Source organism: Artemia sp. Qi Xiang Cuo, chromosome 18, assembly GCF_049724085.1.
Source record: "Artemia sp. Qi Xiang Cuo chromosome 18, ASM4972408v1, whole genome shotgun sequence".
Classification (NCBI taxonomy): domain Eukaryota; kingdom Metazoa; phylum Arthropoda; class Branchiopoda; order Anostraca; family Artemiidae; genus Artemia; species Artemia sp. Qi Xiang Cuo.
In genome coordinates, this window is record NC_142811.1 from 41848298 (window position 1) to 41865228 (window position 16931).

Genomic DNA, 16931 nt, shown 5'->3' on the forward strand with positions numbered 1-16931 from the left:
TGTCGGCCAAATTTTCACTCTTAGGTTAACAATTGAGAAGTGCCTGAGTTTTCAAACACCTTTGGTCCTCAGTTTTATAGATTATGAGCAAGCTTTCAAATTTGTTCATAGAAGAGCTTTAGCAAAGGTCTTATCCTTGTATGGTATACGAGACAAATACATTAAAGTGATTAGTACTGTATACGAAAATAACACTACTGTGGTTAAGGTAGGAAATGAGGTTAGCAGCTGGTTTTGTATTAAATCAGGAGTTAAGCAGGATTGTGTTCTATCCCCTTTTATATGGATAATTTTGGCGGATTTTGTCTTAAGGAGCACTGGAAAGGCAATGGGAGACCACGGAAACAAATGGGGAGGAAAAAATCTTCTAGACTTAGATTACGCTGGTGATTTAAGCATCCTAGATGAAAGTATTAGCAAAATGAATGAACTTTTAGAGGTTTTGCGAGTTCAGGATGCTAGAATAGGTTTGACAATTAATGTTAAGAAGACTAAGTCACTAAGGCTTGGAATAAGTGAAGACGAATAGGTGACGTTAGGGTGTGATAAAATTGATCAGGTGGGCCGCTTCACTTACCTTTTTTTTACAGTTAAAAAAAGTTTGGAAGAATAGGAAGATAAGTCTGCAACCAAAATTAGAATATTAGAAGCTACAGGTATCACAGTGGTCAAACATGGCTCTGAAGCATAGGTACTCCGAAAAGCGGATGAAGATTTACTATATGTTTTCCAGAGAGGTTGCCTACGGATTGCTCTGGGTACCGATCTGACTGACCGTATTTCAAACAATAGTCTGTACGAAAAATGTGGTTCAATCCCTCTTTCTAGGGCTGTAATGAAAGAAAGGTTGAGATGGCTAGGACACGTTCTGCAGAATAAGGATGGCAGATCGCCGAAGATTGTCCTTTTTGACCAACCGTCTAGGGCTAAACGGAAAGCAGGTCGTCGTCGTAAGGAGTGGGAGGACGTCATAAAGAACGATTTAAAGGAAATTGGAACTTCCTGGGAGGGTGTAAAAAGGGAGGCTTTGAATAGATTGGGATGGCGGAGGAGCCTGCATAGCTGTGTTGGCCTCAGGCGGCTTTGTGCTGCGGTGAGTTATTGTTAGTTAGTTAGTTAGTTAGTTCTCCCAAACAAGAGCAATCAAGTAAGTCACTCTCAAGTTGCCATGAGCATTATCTCCGTAATATTTTGATTAGGTTATATGCGAAGTTAAACCAAGACATGAACATAGATGACTTTTTTTTTAATATGGTGTTCAAGTTCCCAAAATTTCATTAGTAAAAAAGACGTGTAAAAGCTTTTTGTCTCCAAATGCATTAAAACGATGGTTTTTTCCTGTTTCTGAAAAAAAAAAGAATTTACAAGTGAATTAGTAAGTTAGTCATGGCATAAAAACTTGTTAGTGCTTCTAGATGGTCATGGGATATGCTTATACTGAAGTTCACAACGTCGTGAAGGTCTTTGTAGGCTATTGCTATAAAACATATTTGACTGACACTGCTTTCATTTATGGTCATGAAATCTAAAATTGAACCGGATATTAAGAAAATTGCACTTGTCAGTGGAGTTTAAGATAGTAGTGTTTTTATTGTTTTTTTTTTTGTTTTTTTTTTTTACTCTAACAAATATTATTATCAATTTTTGCTTAAAAATTTGCCTTCTTACTTAAAACACGTGCAAATATATATTCTTATAACCTTTCAAGGACGTTTCAAGGACTTTAACAATTCAAGCCTGACGTTTTCTAACGCTTCATTGTGAGACCATGCCCTCCTCTCCAAACGATCTAAATCTGAACTAACAATCATGTGCATGTAATTAGCTGCGATCAAGTGGTCGGAGTCAACGTAGTAGCGTGTCAAAACTTATATAAAAAAGGTAAAAGAGATACGTATCTATACCTATCATGGAAATAGATACATACAGAAAATTGATGTTCAGTTACATCACGGAAATTCAGTGAAATACTGATTACAAAATGTGTGGAATATTTGATCTTTGACCTAAACAAATAGCGTTAAATAGAATCGTTTGTCAGCGTTTAAAAAGGGCACTAGACGTCCCTAAGTTAAGGAGGGTAAAGTTCACTGTGCTTCTCTTTAACATGTTTGACAAATTTGACCTTCGCACTGATCTCGATACTTAAACACAAAATGGAGACTTATTTCCTTTTCAATAAGTGAGGCAGGTCTAGATTCACTTTTGTTTGAAATTAAATTTGGAGAGGCGGGAACCAATACGAAAGAAAAAGCTGGAAAGCAGATATTCTTTCCAATATCCGCATAATTTTATGCTGACAGTGACGTGTCTCCCCTATTCAAGTGCAGGCATAGAGTGATGGTTTTCAGAATTTAAAGTGACGAAAATCCCCTTTATGGAATAAGATATTTCACCAAAAATTGTTTCCCGGCCCAGTGTATGTCGGAGGAGCAGCTCCTAACTGTAGATCGGGAGATTAATCGAATACGTACCTTTGATTTTGCAGCAAAAGTGTTAGTCTGAAATAATTATTTCTGGCCAGTTTTTACCTTGTTTAGACTTGTTTGAACTTGGAGTTATCAACATGACAGACTATTTTGGAGGGATACACAACTTCGAAAAATGCGAATAAAATACACTAATTTTATGGGGAAAATAAGGAGTTACAAAAAATGGTAAGAACCGTGGCATTATGGGGGGGGGGGGTGCAGGCCCATTTCTGCCTCTTCCTGCCTGCGTCTATCTGCATATGTCTTTTTTCTGGCCAAATAGTCGAGTGATGCTAAAATCAGCGACTAATAAGTTAGTTTGTCGGTGAGGTAGGGGCAGCCCCTTCGTGGGTATGCCTTGCCTGGTTACAGCTTTTGATATCGCAGGGCCATCTTTGATTTCTTACTAAAGTACACTGTTGTTCCAAGGAGACAGATACCTTGTTACTCGGATGCTAGTGAACAACCGATACATAGGGAGGTTTGGAAGGGAATCCTCCATGTCGATCAGAAGATCCCCTAGAAAAGTGAGAAAATCTTAGCTGAAAAATGACGCCTTAAGTTTAAGACCTGTTGCTACCTTTGTTTTATAATAAAAGGGTATTGCTGTTTTTCGAGCGAAGAGGAGGGGGAGATTGGTCTGATTTGTGGTTCAAACTCATACATACATTTCTCTTTCCCTTTATGCCTTGAGTTTTCCAGAAAAAGCTATAGTTTTATGTTTTTGACACCCCATAATTTTATTGTTTCGTGTCTAGTCACAACCATTATCATTGTTGCCATGTCTATGGAGCTGAAAGTCAAGTAACCCACCATGGAAGCAAGGATGATAAAATGGATGCAATTGACCTTGAATTCCACTGGCGTAATTTCGCCAAAATCCTGGGGGGGGGGGAGTTGAATCCGATTCTCACAAGTTAAGTGAAAATCCTTGAAAAACGATCAACTGAAAAATGAGCCATAGATAAGATAGATAGGATGTATTGCAAAAAGCCTGCGGGCCATATGGCACCATAAAGGAAAGATATACTAAAGAAAACTGACATATTTCTGTGAACGCTTGGATTAATTAAGCTTATCTTAGTTTTGACAAGGTTTTTGAAGACAATAATTTCAGCTGGTGGGAGGGGGCAAATTGGGTCTGGGGCAAGTTGTCCCTCCCTGGCCTATAGCAAGTTACGCCCCTGTTGAATTCGCTTTTTCCAAAACTCGCAACACAAATCTCTTCTGAACACAAAATGTCAACACAAAAGAAAAGAAGAAAAAGTAAAAGAAATCAAAAATAAAGCAAAACAATAAAGCAAAACAAATCCTCTCCAATGAAAAAAACAACTGTTTTCTTATGTTCCTTTGAAGGGGAAATAATATAATGGGAAAAAATTTAAAGGAATAAAAAATCATCATACTATCTTAAGTAATAAAAAGGGTGAAAAATAAAGGAAGGGGACACTTTATAACATACACCTTAACAAAAAATTTTCTGTTTGATTTAATATGGTAGGCCATAGCCATGAGCATAACTAGAGGACTAGTGCCTCTCCTCCTATAGTTCACATTATTTCCCTATGCCGAGTGCCGGGTCCCCGCACTCGGAACGCGACAGGCTTCTATGTATGGATTCTCACTGTTGCCTGTCTTCTAAACGCAAACAATTTGAGCCTTTTCTTTGGTGTCATGACGTCCAAATGGTATGGTAGGCTTGTCTTTTGTCGTTGTGAAAGATATATCGCCGAACCTTTGTTTCTTTTAATTGTTCAGGTAGTGAGACAAAAACTTCTTTTTTTCCAATGATTTATCTAGTCCAGGTTTTTGATTTTCAAAGGTATAGTAGGCATTGATGACCTTGTTCATGTCAAAATCCGAAACCCAGTTATTATTGTTGTAGTCCTCAGTTTGTTTGGCTTGTTTTTCCTCGGGCTGTCATTCATCATTATAAAATTCATGTCACCAAACCTTTTTTTTTAACAATGGTATGGTAGGTATTGGCGGCCTTATCCATGTCCAAATCCCAAGCCTAATCATGATCTATATCATTTTAAATTTTGACACGTTTTAACTCTCGCTGTTCAGGCTGATTTTCATTGACTCGCCCCCATGTTCGGTGCCTCATATCTTCTAACCACGTGTGTCTTTGCTCTTCATTTCCGTTTTTGACTTGCTCACATGCCCGCTGTCACATGTCTATAACGGCGTCTTTGCTCTTCATTTTAATTTTTGACACGCCGCGGCTGTTCTTCTAACCGCGTGTGTCTTTGCTCTTCAGTTTAATTTTTGACTCCCTCACTTGCTCGGTGTCGCATGTCTTCTAACCGCGCATATCTTTGCTCTTCATTTTCATTTTGACACGTTTTTGTATTTTTATTACTTCAGACAATTTATCAATGGCTTTTGCTTTACCTGCCTGTATTGGTGTTATCGCAACTGATGATTCAGGTTGTCAAATCTCATATCTCATCACATTTGGTAGTTTAGGTGCTACTTCCAAAGAATTATCATTTATAGTAACTGCAACTACAAATTTTCTTTTTTGGCCCTTCCAACAGACATTTTATTATATAAATAACTGATGCGTTGGAAACTCAACAATCTTATTTATGCTATGCATAACATCATGTAAGAAAATGCTTATATGATGTCATATGTGATGTTATAAGAAATGCTTATATGATGTACTAACATAGTACATAATGTCATTTGCACAAACAAAATTTAAGGGTCTTAATGAATTTTATCAGACTTCTGATCTATCTAGATCGTTTTTTTTATGCGAGAATATCCCAAGATACCAATTTTTCCGAAAAATATGTAGCCGTTTTCGAGAAAAAGTACATAAATTCATATACAATTATTGCTATATATATATATATATATATATATATATATATATATATATATATATATATATATATATATATATATATATATATATATATATATATATATATATATATATATATATATATATATATATATATATATATATATATATATATATATATATATATATATATATATATATATATATATATATATATATATATATATATATATATATATATATATATATATATATATATATATATATATATATATATATATATATATATATATATGTATATATATATATCGGTGATTTTGCTGCAGCAAAACATCGCCAACAATGGATATGTTCAAAGACGCAATCATTTCCTTTTGAATTGTATAGGGTGGGGAACGTGGTCCACAAGTATCACGATCAGTCTTTTTAAGAATGGAACACACACGTATTTATGTTATGTCTTTACTGAAAAAGTAACTGACAGTCAATGAAAACCACTCTTTGTCAAGTAAAATGAAAATTTTATGGTCCTTTTGGTTCGAATTTGGCACTTGTGGTACAGTTTCTTACACCAGACATACATGTGCATATACATTGACAGTGTGCAAGCGCACCGGTTCAAAATAGTGATACTTGGGCGTTATGCAAATGAGACTTGTAGACCACCTTCGCTACCCCGAATTTATCTTTCTGCTATCTCCGGTAATCCCAAAGCACAGTATATATAATAGTATATTATATATACTGTGATTTTTATATACTGTGTATACCTAATTATATAAACTGTGATTTTTATATACTAATAGTAAGTTAATACTAATAGGTGATCAAATTTGTCTTTTAGCTCGTTGTTTAGCTGCTCTCGGTATGGAGTCTGGTGCAATTAAAGACGAAGATATTCAGGCAAGTTCTTCATTTGAAAATGGGAGTGTCGGACCTCAAAATGCAAGGTAGCTATGTTTTCAGTACTTGTGCAAAAACAGAGACGATAAATATGTTGTTTGCTTCAAGAGAGGCTTTCAGCTTTATGTCTGTTATAACTATACACGACGTCTTACTTTTCATTCTTTCTTCTGTTTTTTTTATGTCTACATCTATGAATCTCATCCTCCTTTTGTATTTTTCATAGACGTGTTATTAAAATTATATTTTTCATAGACGTATTTCAAAATTATAAATCCATGGTTATTTTATGGCTGCGGAACACATGAAGCAGCCTCGTAAATAGCCTCGGTATTTTAATTCAATATTTAAAACCATTATTAAGTGAATTTTTGGCGTTTAATGTTTATTTTATCCTAATTCCTAGCAAAAATATGCAAGGCCGTACCCAGAGGGGGGGGGGGGGGGGTGGGTTGACCCCCCCCGAAATATTTGTTAGACTCGTAAAAACGTCACAAAAATGGATATAAAAAAATTTTGTATGTGTCTTTTGAGGTTTTTTTGTGTGGCTAGTGCCCTTTTTAATAGTCGAAAGTGATTGGAGGGCAACTAGCCCCCCCCCCCCGAGTCCATCAATCCCCCAAATGCATCCAATAAAAATTTGAAATAGCCATTTTGTTCAGTGTAGTTGATTTTCAGATAGAAATTATGTTTTTGAGGAGGACACTCTCCCACACCCCTCAGGGCAAGGGTTTTAAATTATGCCCTGGGGGCATATAAGAACGATGTTGGCACAATGTATTATTTACTTTTTTTCCTTTAGACCAGGGCACTTCGTATCGAAGAAGTTTTTGTAGAAACTTCGAAAAGGGCTCATTCAATTAGAAATTGAAGTGGCTTGTGCCGTTTTTAATAGTCGAAAGTGATTGGAAGGCAACTAACCCCCTTCCACGCCCACTATTTCCCGAAACACATCCAATCAAAATTTTGAGATAGCCATTTTGTTCAGCGTAGTTGATTTCCAGATAGAAAAAATGTTTTTGAGGAGGTCACTCCCCCACAACCCTCAGGGCAAGGGTTTTAGGTTATGCCCTGGCATATAAGAACGATGTTGGCACAATATATTATTTATTTATTTTTTCTTTTAGACCAGGGCACTTCGTATCAAACAGTTTTCGTAGAAACTTCGAAAAGGGCTCATTCAATTGGAAATCGAAGTGGCTTCTCCCCTTCTTAATAGTCGAATGTGAATGGAAGGCAACAAACACCCCTTCCACGCCTACCATTTCCCGAAACACATCCAATTAAAATTTTGAGGTAGCCATTTTGTTCAGCGTAGTTGATTTCCACATAGAAATTATGTTTTTAAGGAGGACACTCCCACAGCCCTCAGGGCAAGGGCTGTAAGTTATGTTCTGGGGGCATATCAGGTTTTAATAGAAAGTGTTGTCGTAGAAACTTCAAAAAAGGCTCATTCGATTGGAAATTCAAAGGGTTAGTGCCCTTTTTAATAATCAAGAATGATTGGAGGGTAACTAACACCCCTCTCACGCCCACCTTTTCCCCAAACACATTCAATCAAAATGTTAAGATTACTATTTTGTTCAACGTAGTTGAAAGTTCTGGAAATTAGGTCTTTGAGGATGACAACCCCCCCCCCACCACATCCCTTAGGGCAAGGGTTGTAAGCTATGCCGTGGGAGCATATAAGGTTTTTATAGAACGCATTGTCGTGGAGACTTCAGAAAGGGCTCATTCGATTGGAAATTGAAATGGCTAGTGCCCTTTTTAATAGTCGAAAGTGATTGGAAGACAACTAACACCCCTTTCACGCCCACCATTTCCCCAAACTCATCCAATCATAATGTTGAGGTAGCCTTTTTGCTCCACGCAGTTTAAAAATCAGGAAATTATATCTTTGAGCAGGACACTCCCCCCACAGTCTTCAGGTTAAGGGGCATAAGGTATTCCCTGGATACTCTTAAGGTTGTTATTTAAATCGCTGTCGGAGAAAATTGAAAAAAAGCTCTTTTGATTGCAAATTCAAAGGTTTAGTGCTCTTTTTAATAGTCCTTTTTAATAGTTTAATAGAATAGAATTGCACTTTACTGAAAAAAATACAAGTGAATGTGCATTGTCATTTTAATATACATGTACTCATATTTAATAATAAAAATGTTAATATTGTTTGATTTATTAAAGTTATAAAAGTAAAAAAAATAATATTTTTTTCAGTAAAGTGCAAATTATCTGATTATGGTAGATTATCTGATTTTATTTTTGCTCATTCTATGTTTAATGGAGTTCTTTACTTTTCTTTGAAAAACTTATTTTGTGGAAAACGTTTTTTTAATTAATGAATATAAAAAAGAAACATGATAGTATTGCAGTGACGTCATACATTGTACAAAAGAAGTATTCAGTTAATGTTTTTCATTGGTGTAAAATATACCTAGAGGACGACCTGAAAAAAAGATACCGAGTTAACTAATTTTTAAGCTTTTTTCTGGTGAATAAAGGTAAAATGTTAAATAACAAAGTTTGAATATCACCAGGGGACATTACGATTTAGAAATGCCTAGGTAGGGCATGGCCCAAAATTGGTTGGGAACCACTGCTCTAGACTCAAATATTGCCAGAATTTTCTTTAAATGACCCCCCATTGCACTTCCTGGATTAAGGGCCACGAAACGGAGATCCGCACCGCCGGTTTGGACGTTAAGGCTCTATTGCCGTCATGCTTACTTTTTTTACTTACCACCCTTTAACTGAAAACTTCTGAAACGCATAAAAATATTCAGTTACAGTTTTCTGTTTTGTGTGTGTCTGTTGTGTCATGTCATTTTAAATTATCACTTTTATTGATAGTGGAATTTCTTACTCCTAACCTTACAAGGCTAACCGATAGTGCCCTGTTTTTGTTTAGGGATATGTGGGATTTGAATTTCGTTTTTTGATCGAGATTGAAATGGGGATTCGCATAAATTTCCCGAAAGCCTGTGTGCCAGCAAAATGTTTCTTGTATTTCATGTTCAAATAAAAAGTTTTAATGAAATAGAATAAGCAAGATAATTCCTTAAGGCAACTGATTGTTGGGCATAACTAGAAGATGGTATTTAAGTTCCTCAGCAGCTATGGATTTCCTGGCATCAATTATTCAATTAAGCAATATTTCGACTGGTCCTTTGCCACGTGATCATCAGCTTGTTTGGATTTAAATTATCTGCCAAAACACAACCAAAAAATAAAATCAGTGTCCAGAAAATAATCACCAGGAATGAAAAACAGCACAGAAGAAATACAAAGCTAAATTAGCTTATCTTTCAAGAAGCTGAAATTGCAACAATTCATTTTGTGTTTAAAGGGAAAATTGTTTGTTTTTATTTGTGGAGGAATAAGGTGGAATGTTGGCTTCTTCTAAGTATTCGCTTCAATTGATGCCTGCAAATCCATAGCTGCGGACGAGCTTAAGAACCGTCTTCTAATATTGGATTAGCAGTTGTAAGATTTCTTAAAAAATAGCTTCTGGTAGGAAATGAAAGAAATCTGATAGGCTTTATTTCGGATTTCTTCATTCGTCATAAATACAAAGCCTGTCAAGGTGTATACCCATTTAAGTGAGCTTGCTATAATTAGAGTTTTAAAATAAATGTAAGTACAAAGGAATTATTTCAATTAGTTGATCTTTTACCAGTCAGGCACCGCAGGCACGTGCATATAAATTTATTTAGGGGATAAGGGGGTGACTTTGGTGACAAATCAGGGAAACTGTACAAAGGGGAAATTTACGAGGAAAGGCTATTAAACTATAATATTTGCCATCATAAGAACTCAGGTCATCTAACCTAGTAATTTCAGTATGCAAATACCATTTTAGCTCTGATTTGGAAGGCCAATAGTAGTGTATGATTATTAACAATTTCTGTTAAATTCATACCCCTGCTAATTAATACGATTTGGCTTTAGCTTATTTGGCCCTTTAGTTTATTAGTAAGTAGCACTGTCCCTTTATCATAGTAAGTGGCCCTTTGCCATTTACTATGAGCCGATCTATCTAATTGCTGTACCTACAACACTATATAGTTACTATGTCCTAAGGTATTAACTATATGATAATATGAGAGGGAACCTAACAAAAGTATTTAAAGTGGTATTGGTTAACCAGATATTTTTTCTAGCTTTAGGGGGTACTATATTAACAACATATTTACAATATAACTATAATTGGCGTGAGAGAAATTTTCCCAGTTACTACAAGTCAAGAGCGGATCCAGGATTTTTTTTTCGGGGGGGGGGGGGTGGGGGGTTTACTAATTTTTGACTCAGTTTTCGACTAATTGTACTGATTTTTTACCTAGGTTTTACTAATTTTCGACTTATTTCCGACTCGGTCAAAAATTTCGGGGGGGGGGGGGGTTCAAACCGGGTAACCCCCCCCCCCGGGATACGGCCTTGCTACAAGTTGCCGTGAAACAATAAATACAGGAGACGGATAAGAGTATATAATGGACAGAAAAAAAGCTCTGTAAGCTTTACAAAACTAGAATAGACTACGCCATTGCTTATTTTATTTATAAGAAAATGTGAGTTCTTTTTCTAAAATTGAGTTTCGTCCAATTTCAGAAATGGACCATAGAGTAGTTTCAGTCGTTGTTTTGTATTTTTTTTGTAGAAATACCTAAAAAGGCATTTTTCAATGAAAATGCCTCCTACAAATTATTTTCAAAATCTGGGATAGGGGCATAAAACCTAGATGGGGAATAGCCTAGAGTCTCCATCTTACTAACCAAAAAATAGGTTTTAATCATTATTATTGTCACCCAACTATGCTATGCACTATGCACTACTATATAAGTATAAGTTTTATTTCATACTATAAGTCGTGTTTTTTTTTTTAAATAAATTAACCTTCCTATTACATGAGCATCCTTATGCTTATAGCACAAAGAGAAAAAGGGATATCACTGTCCTATAGCTCCATAGTGAAAAGTGTGCTTTAATTTCATTGGTTTATATCCGCGACGTATTTTTTAGACCATTGGATTATTTCTTCTTTCTGGAAAGAATAAACCCGTCTTTTTAAAACTTGATAGGTTCTAAAACATTCTGTGCGAAATGTATATCTAGTAAAAAGAGTAAAAAGTTAGGTTCCACCATATTGGTTCTCCCGTGTGAAAAATGTAAGGTAGTAGAAATAACGAGGAGTTTTTGAGCTACGAAATGTTTACAAGTGATCCACTGTTTCTCTGTTGCTATGCTTTTAGTAACCCAACTTTTCTAATTTTTTTTTTTTTTTTTTTTTTTTTTTTTTTTTTTTTGTTAAAATGACTTTTAAGAATTTTAATAATTCCATAACTAAAATCACACTACGATACATTCTGCCATGTTTCAGAGTTGAGACAAAAATATGTAATTGTCAATAATAATTTTCTCCCCCTCCCCACTGGAAAAAGAAACGTAAAAGTTACTTATCCGCGGAACCGAAACTTTAGCTTAGTTGGCAACTTCAACAACTGGGAATGCCTTTGAACCATTTTCTTATGTAAACTTATCCCCTCAATGTGTGCACTCTTCAAAGGACTTCAAATTAATGAAAATGAACAAAGAATTCCGACAATAACATTGAAATCAATATTTTCTATTTCTGGACATTGACTACTATATTGTTTTGTTTTTATCTTTTTATCTATAGGATAATCAACGGTTTTGAAAGGTTTTTTCAATATTTTCTTTTTTGTTTGGAGGGCCCAACATTATTTGTATAAGGTTTTTAAAAGTCACTTTCGAGACATAGGTGCTTGAAGTTAACCTGACGCCCGTTTTTGGTAAATGAGCTGATGACAATACTTTATGAACACCAGTTTCTCTTTCCTCAAGAGGCCGAGGCGATCTGGAATTCTGAATAAGCATACCTCCTGCTTCTGACTAGGTTTTAAGATTCGACTCTTTTTTGGCAGATATCCTAATTACTACACTTTATATCCCTCCCGAAGTTTCCCTTGTTTCCCAAAGAGGTAGGACGAAGGGGTCTTGCAGACCCTTTTTGATAGATTTTTAGATGAAGATTTTCGAAAAAACTTCTCCCCTAAGTTCAGCTATAAATAAGAATGCTGCCAAACTTTTTTCACTTCAATCCTGGGTCTTACTAAAGGTACACACAATGAAAATTCGATCAAGATCAGAAGTTTAGTAAAAAGTTTCAAAAATTGGAATTTGGAGTTTGAGATCATCTTTTCTAGATGATCCCAAAAAATACATGTTTTTATTTCCACCTTTTGGAGAGGTAATTCTAGGTTCTGCACAAGTCTGACATAACACAATCCCTAAGGAATATACTTCTAAAGATAAGACAGTTTCGTCATCTTTCTTTTCTATATTATTTAGTAGGCTAGTTTTGACAGTTCTAAGGAAACTCTTCTTCTCTGGAAATCATCATTATATCCGAAAAAAAAATCAAATTTTTGTTTTTTACCATTATCGAACTACAGACTGCTGATAAAAAAAGAGAAAGATTTAATTAGTAGTGTCGCTCTACAAAGCATTTACAATGATTTTACTAAATCAAGAACTATTGTGCATCATTAACCAATTAGGAGACTGATCTGCTCAAATTTTTGCTGAAGATAAGGACAATATGCGAAAATTGATGGATCCAGCTTATAGCTGCTATGGAGGGAAATCTCACAATTATAAGCCCTTCGATAACTGCGGAAAGATTTTTTGCCAGGTTTTTGACAAAAGATTTTAGCCAATGGAGAAATTAGAGCTTTTTTGACTGAGCACTAAAAAATCTGGAGTTTTTGGCTAAGTGGGGTCAGACATGTAAACAGGAGATTATGTAGAAGGGGGGTTGAAATCTGGGGGGGGGGGCAAAGATTCAGTAAAAACGCTAAAAAGAAGATTTATGAGATGAATATAGGGTAATATGTCACGTATGGTAAATATGTGGAAAATTGTAAGCATCATAATACTTTGGAGGGGGGCACTGAACTAAAGGCTTTTTGAGTCTTTGAAACATAAAATATTGGACCTCATCAACCGTAATGTTAAACCTTTCATTTACTTCTTTGATGCCCTTTTGCTATAAGTGCTAACAGACCCTTGTCACATTAGTGAGAAAGGCACTCCTTTCTGACGCTCACCCTGCTGAATTAAAGCCATCCATAATGAGTTTTGTGAAAAATCAAGAAATTTTAGTAAATGATAAATCGGTTTTGGTAAATATAACAAAGAATCGTCACTGGATATGGGCTTTCATTGTAAAGTGATTGATTCTCTATCAAAGGGTACCTTTAAGTCACTGCCCAACATCAAGACTTGTGTATGTCCAGCTATACCAGATCGATGACTATTATTATCGATGATATATATATATATATACATATATATATATATATATATATATATATATATATATATATATATATATATATATATATATATATATATATATATATATATATATATATATATATATATTATATACATATATATATTTCCTACCACATCCATTCATATCCTCCCATGTCCGTCGCTGTTCATAACACTCACCCTTTGAAATAGCAGTTTCGAGACAAACGACTTCGAAGGCTTTCGAGGGCGCACCCATTTTCTGCCACCCGGTTTACATCTCAGAATACTACGTATCCTGAGCAGTTTGGCCACGGTTGGTATAGTTTCTGCCACGCTTGGCACGTTCTACCTGGTGTACATAATTTCTTAAAGTGGGCTCGAATGTTTTAAAGTTTTATTTGGATCTTTTAGCTACGACATTTATACTATGGGGCACAAAATTGAATGGTAAATATACAGTTAAGATTTTTTTCTAGTAAAATTTTTTCAATCTTTAAAGATAAACTAGTTTAGAGAAGCAGTTGCCTATGCACAACCATGTACGCAGAGAAGGGCCTTCGGACCTTTGGCATGCCTTTTGAATCCCAATATTTTTCTATGATTTCTTGTATTGTCCACTTGTTTTGTCTATTTTTTGCCCTTTTTTTAGTTTCCCCCCATCCGCAAAATGTAACCCATAATTAGAATCAAAATGCCGCGTTCTCGCTTGCCTCTCTTTCTGTCTCCCTCTCTCTCAATGAACAGTTAGGCTGATTATTATTTCGTAAATTGGGTTTTATCGTCTAAAAAATAAGCTGGCAGCCTTGCTTGTAGCTGGCTTGTTGTACATACTCTTCTTTAGAATCTTAACGTCAGCTTATAAGTTCAATTAAGCTAATTTGTATGTAAAAGAAATTAAAAAGTTCTAATTTTGTTTGTATCTAAGCGCCTTGCTTTTTATTTACCTTTTCTTTGACTTTGTTTCAATAATAAATTATTGTTTTATGAATTGTATCATGATTGATACATTGTCCATAACTTATTCACCTCCTGAGAAGTTACTTCAGGACATGGCTTCTGTCCCACAATAGCACCATGTGGTTACTGACAATAGAGTGATTAAGTTTACTCGGCATTGCATTCATTGCTTAAATAAAACTAGTCTGCAACATCAATAACTTAACGTCTCCTTGGTAATTTGTTAAACTTGATTGTCTAAGTTTTGGCTGACTTGGTGGGAGGCTTGATGTGTCTACTTAAATCAACCCAGGGCAAGTCCATAGTTAAATCGAAACTCCAATGTTGAATTTTTAAAACGCTCGACTAAGGTTGTGCCTTCCGACGGTCAATTGCCGACTGACTTTAATGTACTTAAGAAGGAAGTTATCTCTAGGTTCTTCAATTTGAATGCTTTAAATGGTTTTAAGTATCCTATGAATAGGTCGGGAAATATTGAGTCGTTTGGCACAATTTATATTTGAATATGAAAGTGGAGAGTCAGGTGCAAGAAGATAAATCAGATGAGCATCAAGTTCTGACAGGCAAAAATCGTGTTAATTAATTTTGGTTTATTCCCATCAAGGCATGTGCAATCGACTATATAAGTGAAGGATAAGCGGCGTATCTCTCTAATATTAGAAACTATACTCTATAAAATGACAATTTTTGCTAAGGGCAGATCAGGTTTTTGGCTGCAAAACAAACCTAACATTGGAGAGAAAGCTCTCTAAAATGACTATGCACGTGAAGCATGCACGTGAAGCTATGCACGTGAAAGCCATGTTTCTAGATGTAAAGAAACCAAGGGTGGATACAGATGGTCGGAGGAAGCCCTTCCCCGAGATAAACGCTCAGGTAAAGGGAGAACCGAGAGAATTACTGCAAAGAATCAAATTGAAACCCCCAAAAATGTTACTTTGGGGGGGGATTCATAAGCAAAAGCAAATTGGTTTTGAAAAAGAAGAAAAAATTGAAAATGTTTTAAGCCACTCTACTCGTGTCCTAATGCATACAAAAATTGATTTCCATTGTTAAGTTTTTTCAAATTTATTTAACTATGAAAAGAAGATAAAGAAAAACATTTTTGCTGTTTCGTGTAGAGGTCAAATATGTTTTTTTTTTTATAGCAGTACCATCTTATATAATGTCCTGTTACTGGTCAAAGAAATATTATGCATCCCTTTTTGCTGCTTAAGAATTGAACCTAAGTTTTCAACTGCTTAAGACTTTGTCTGGGGCAATTTTTAACCTAACTCGTTGTTGTGTAACTTTTAATTTACATGGCCTTGTTTTGTGCATTTCCAATGCTAATTTACTGCAATTAAATATTAGCTCGATTGAATGCTTGGAGCTTTTCATAGAAGCATTTCTCCCCCTCTGAAAAAATTGACGAAACCAACTTTTTTTTCTTATAAATTCCAAATCTTTAGTACTTCGTGAGTTTTCCGTCTGAAATTTGAAGAGAGCCCCTGCACCACCAAAAAAAAGGTTCCCTCAAGTTCTTGTCACTAGTTTTTTTTTTTTTTTACATTAAGCTGTGATGAAGATAAAAGCAATACTACAGAGGAATAGAGAGTCTATTTGTAAGAAATATTTCGACTAAAAAAAGCATTCTGTTATTTTAACTGGCTTGATATTTCATGCAAAAGAAAGAATCAGATTCTGTCCTCTCAATACTGAGAACAAAAGTTGACGGCCATAATGGGCAAACACAGCAATGAGCAAAAAAGGCGGCTTTATTTGGATTTTCTTTTGACACAAGCTTAAGGAATCATGTGATTGGCCTTCAAAAATACCTCTCAGCTATCTTATTTTTTTTTACCGGGATTCTTATACTTGAACTCATTTCTACCGAATTTTGTTTTTGAAACTACACATTAGGAATTATCTTCAGCTCACACCTTATTGTTCGGATGTTTTTATATATTTTCCAGCTAAGGAAAATGTTAAGCTTACTGGGAGGTAAGCTCGTAGCTGAATATTTGTCTAGTAGAATTACTTCTTTTATATATAAGAAAATAAGAGAATCTATTCTCTATAATAAGGTATAATAAGCAGCTATAATAAGAAAATCTAACTGTTCCATATCAAATTCGCATGCACTTAAAATACAACAGGTCCTTTTCTGTAATTCATTAAGTTGATATTTTTTTTAAAGAGAGAAAAATTTCCAACCATTCTTCTGAGTTTCTAGAGTTTCTGAGTTTCTGAGTTTAATTAATTTTGGTCCGCCCAAATAGTAAAATATATGTTTCTGTTGATGATGTAACGGTAGCAATTAAAGCTCTAAAAAGTAAGCATTCTTTTGATCATGATGGTATACATTCAAACCATATAAAATGGGCATCCCCCAAAGCAATCCATCTCCTCGCTACTCCTTTTACTACTATTCTTTCTTCTGGAGTTCTTCCAACTAGCTTTTCTCGTGC

General features: G+C 35.1%; 1 protein-coding gene across 2 annotated transcripts in view; it reads left to right on the forward strand.

Moving 5' to 3' along the window:
* Positions 1-16931, forward strand: part of LOC148941510 (discoidin domain-containing receptor 2-like) — a 215233-nt gene that overhangs the window by 18503 nt on the left and 179799 nt on the right. For both annotated transcript variants that reach the window (XM_089104526.1, XM_089104528.1), the window contains exon 3: positions 6134-6239. In XM_089104526.1, the coding sequence (XP_088960652.1) occupies positions 6134-6239 (106 nt within the window). The remainder of the gene's footprint in view (positions 1-6133; positions 6240-16931) is intronic.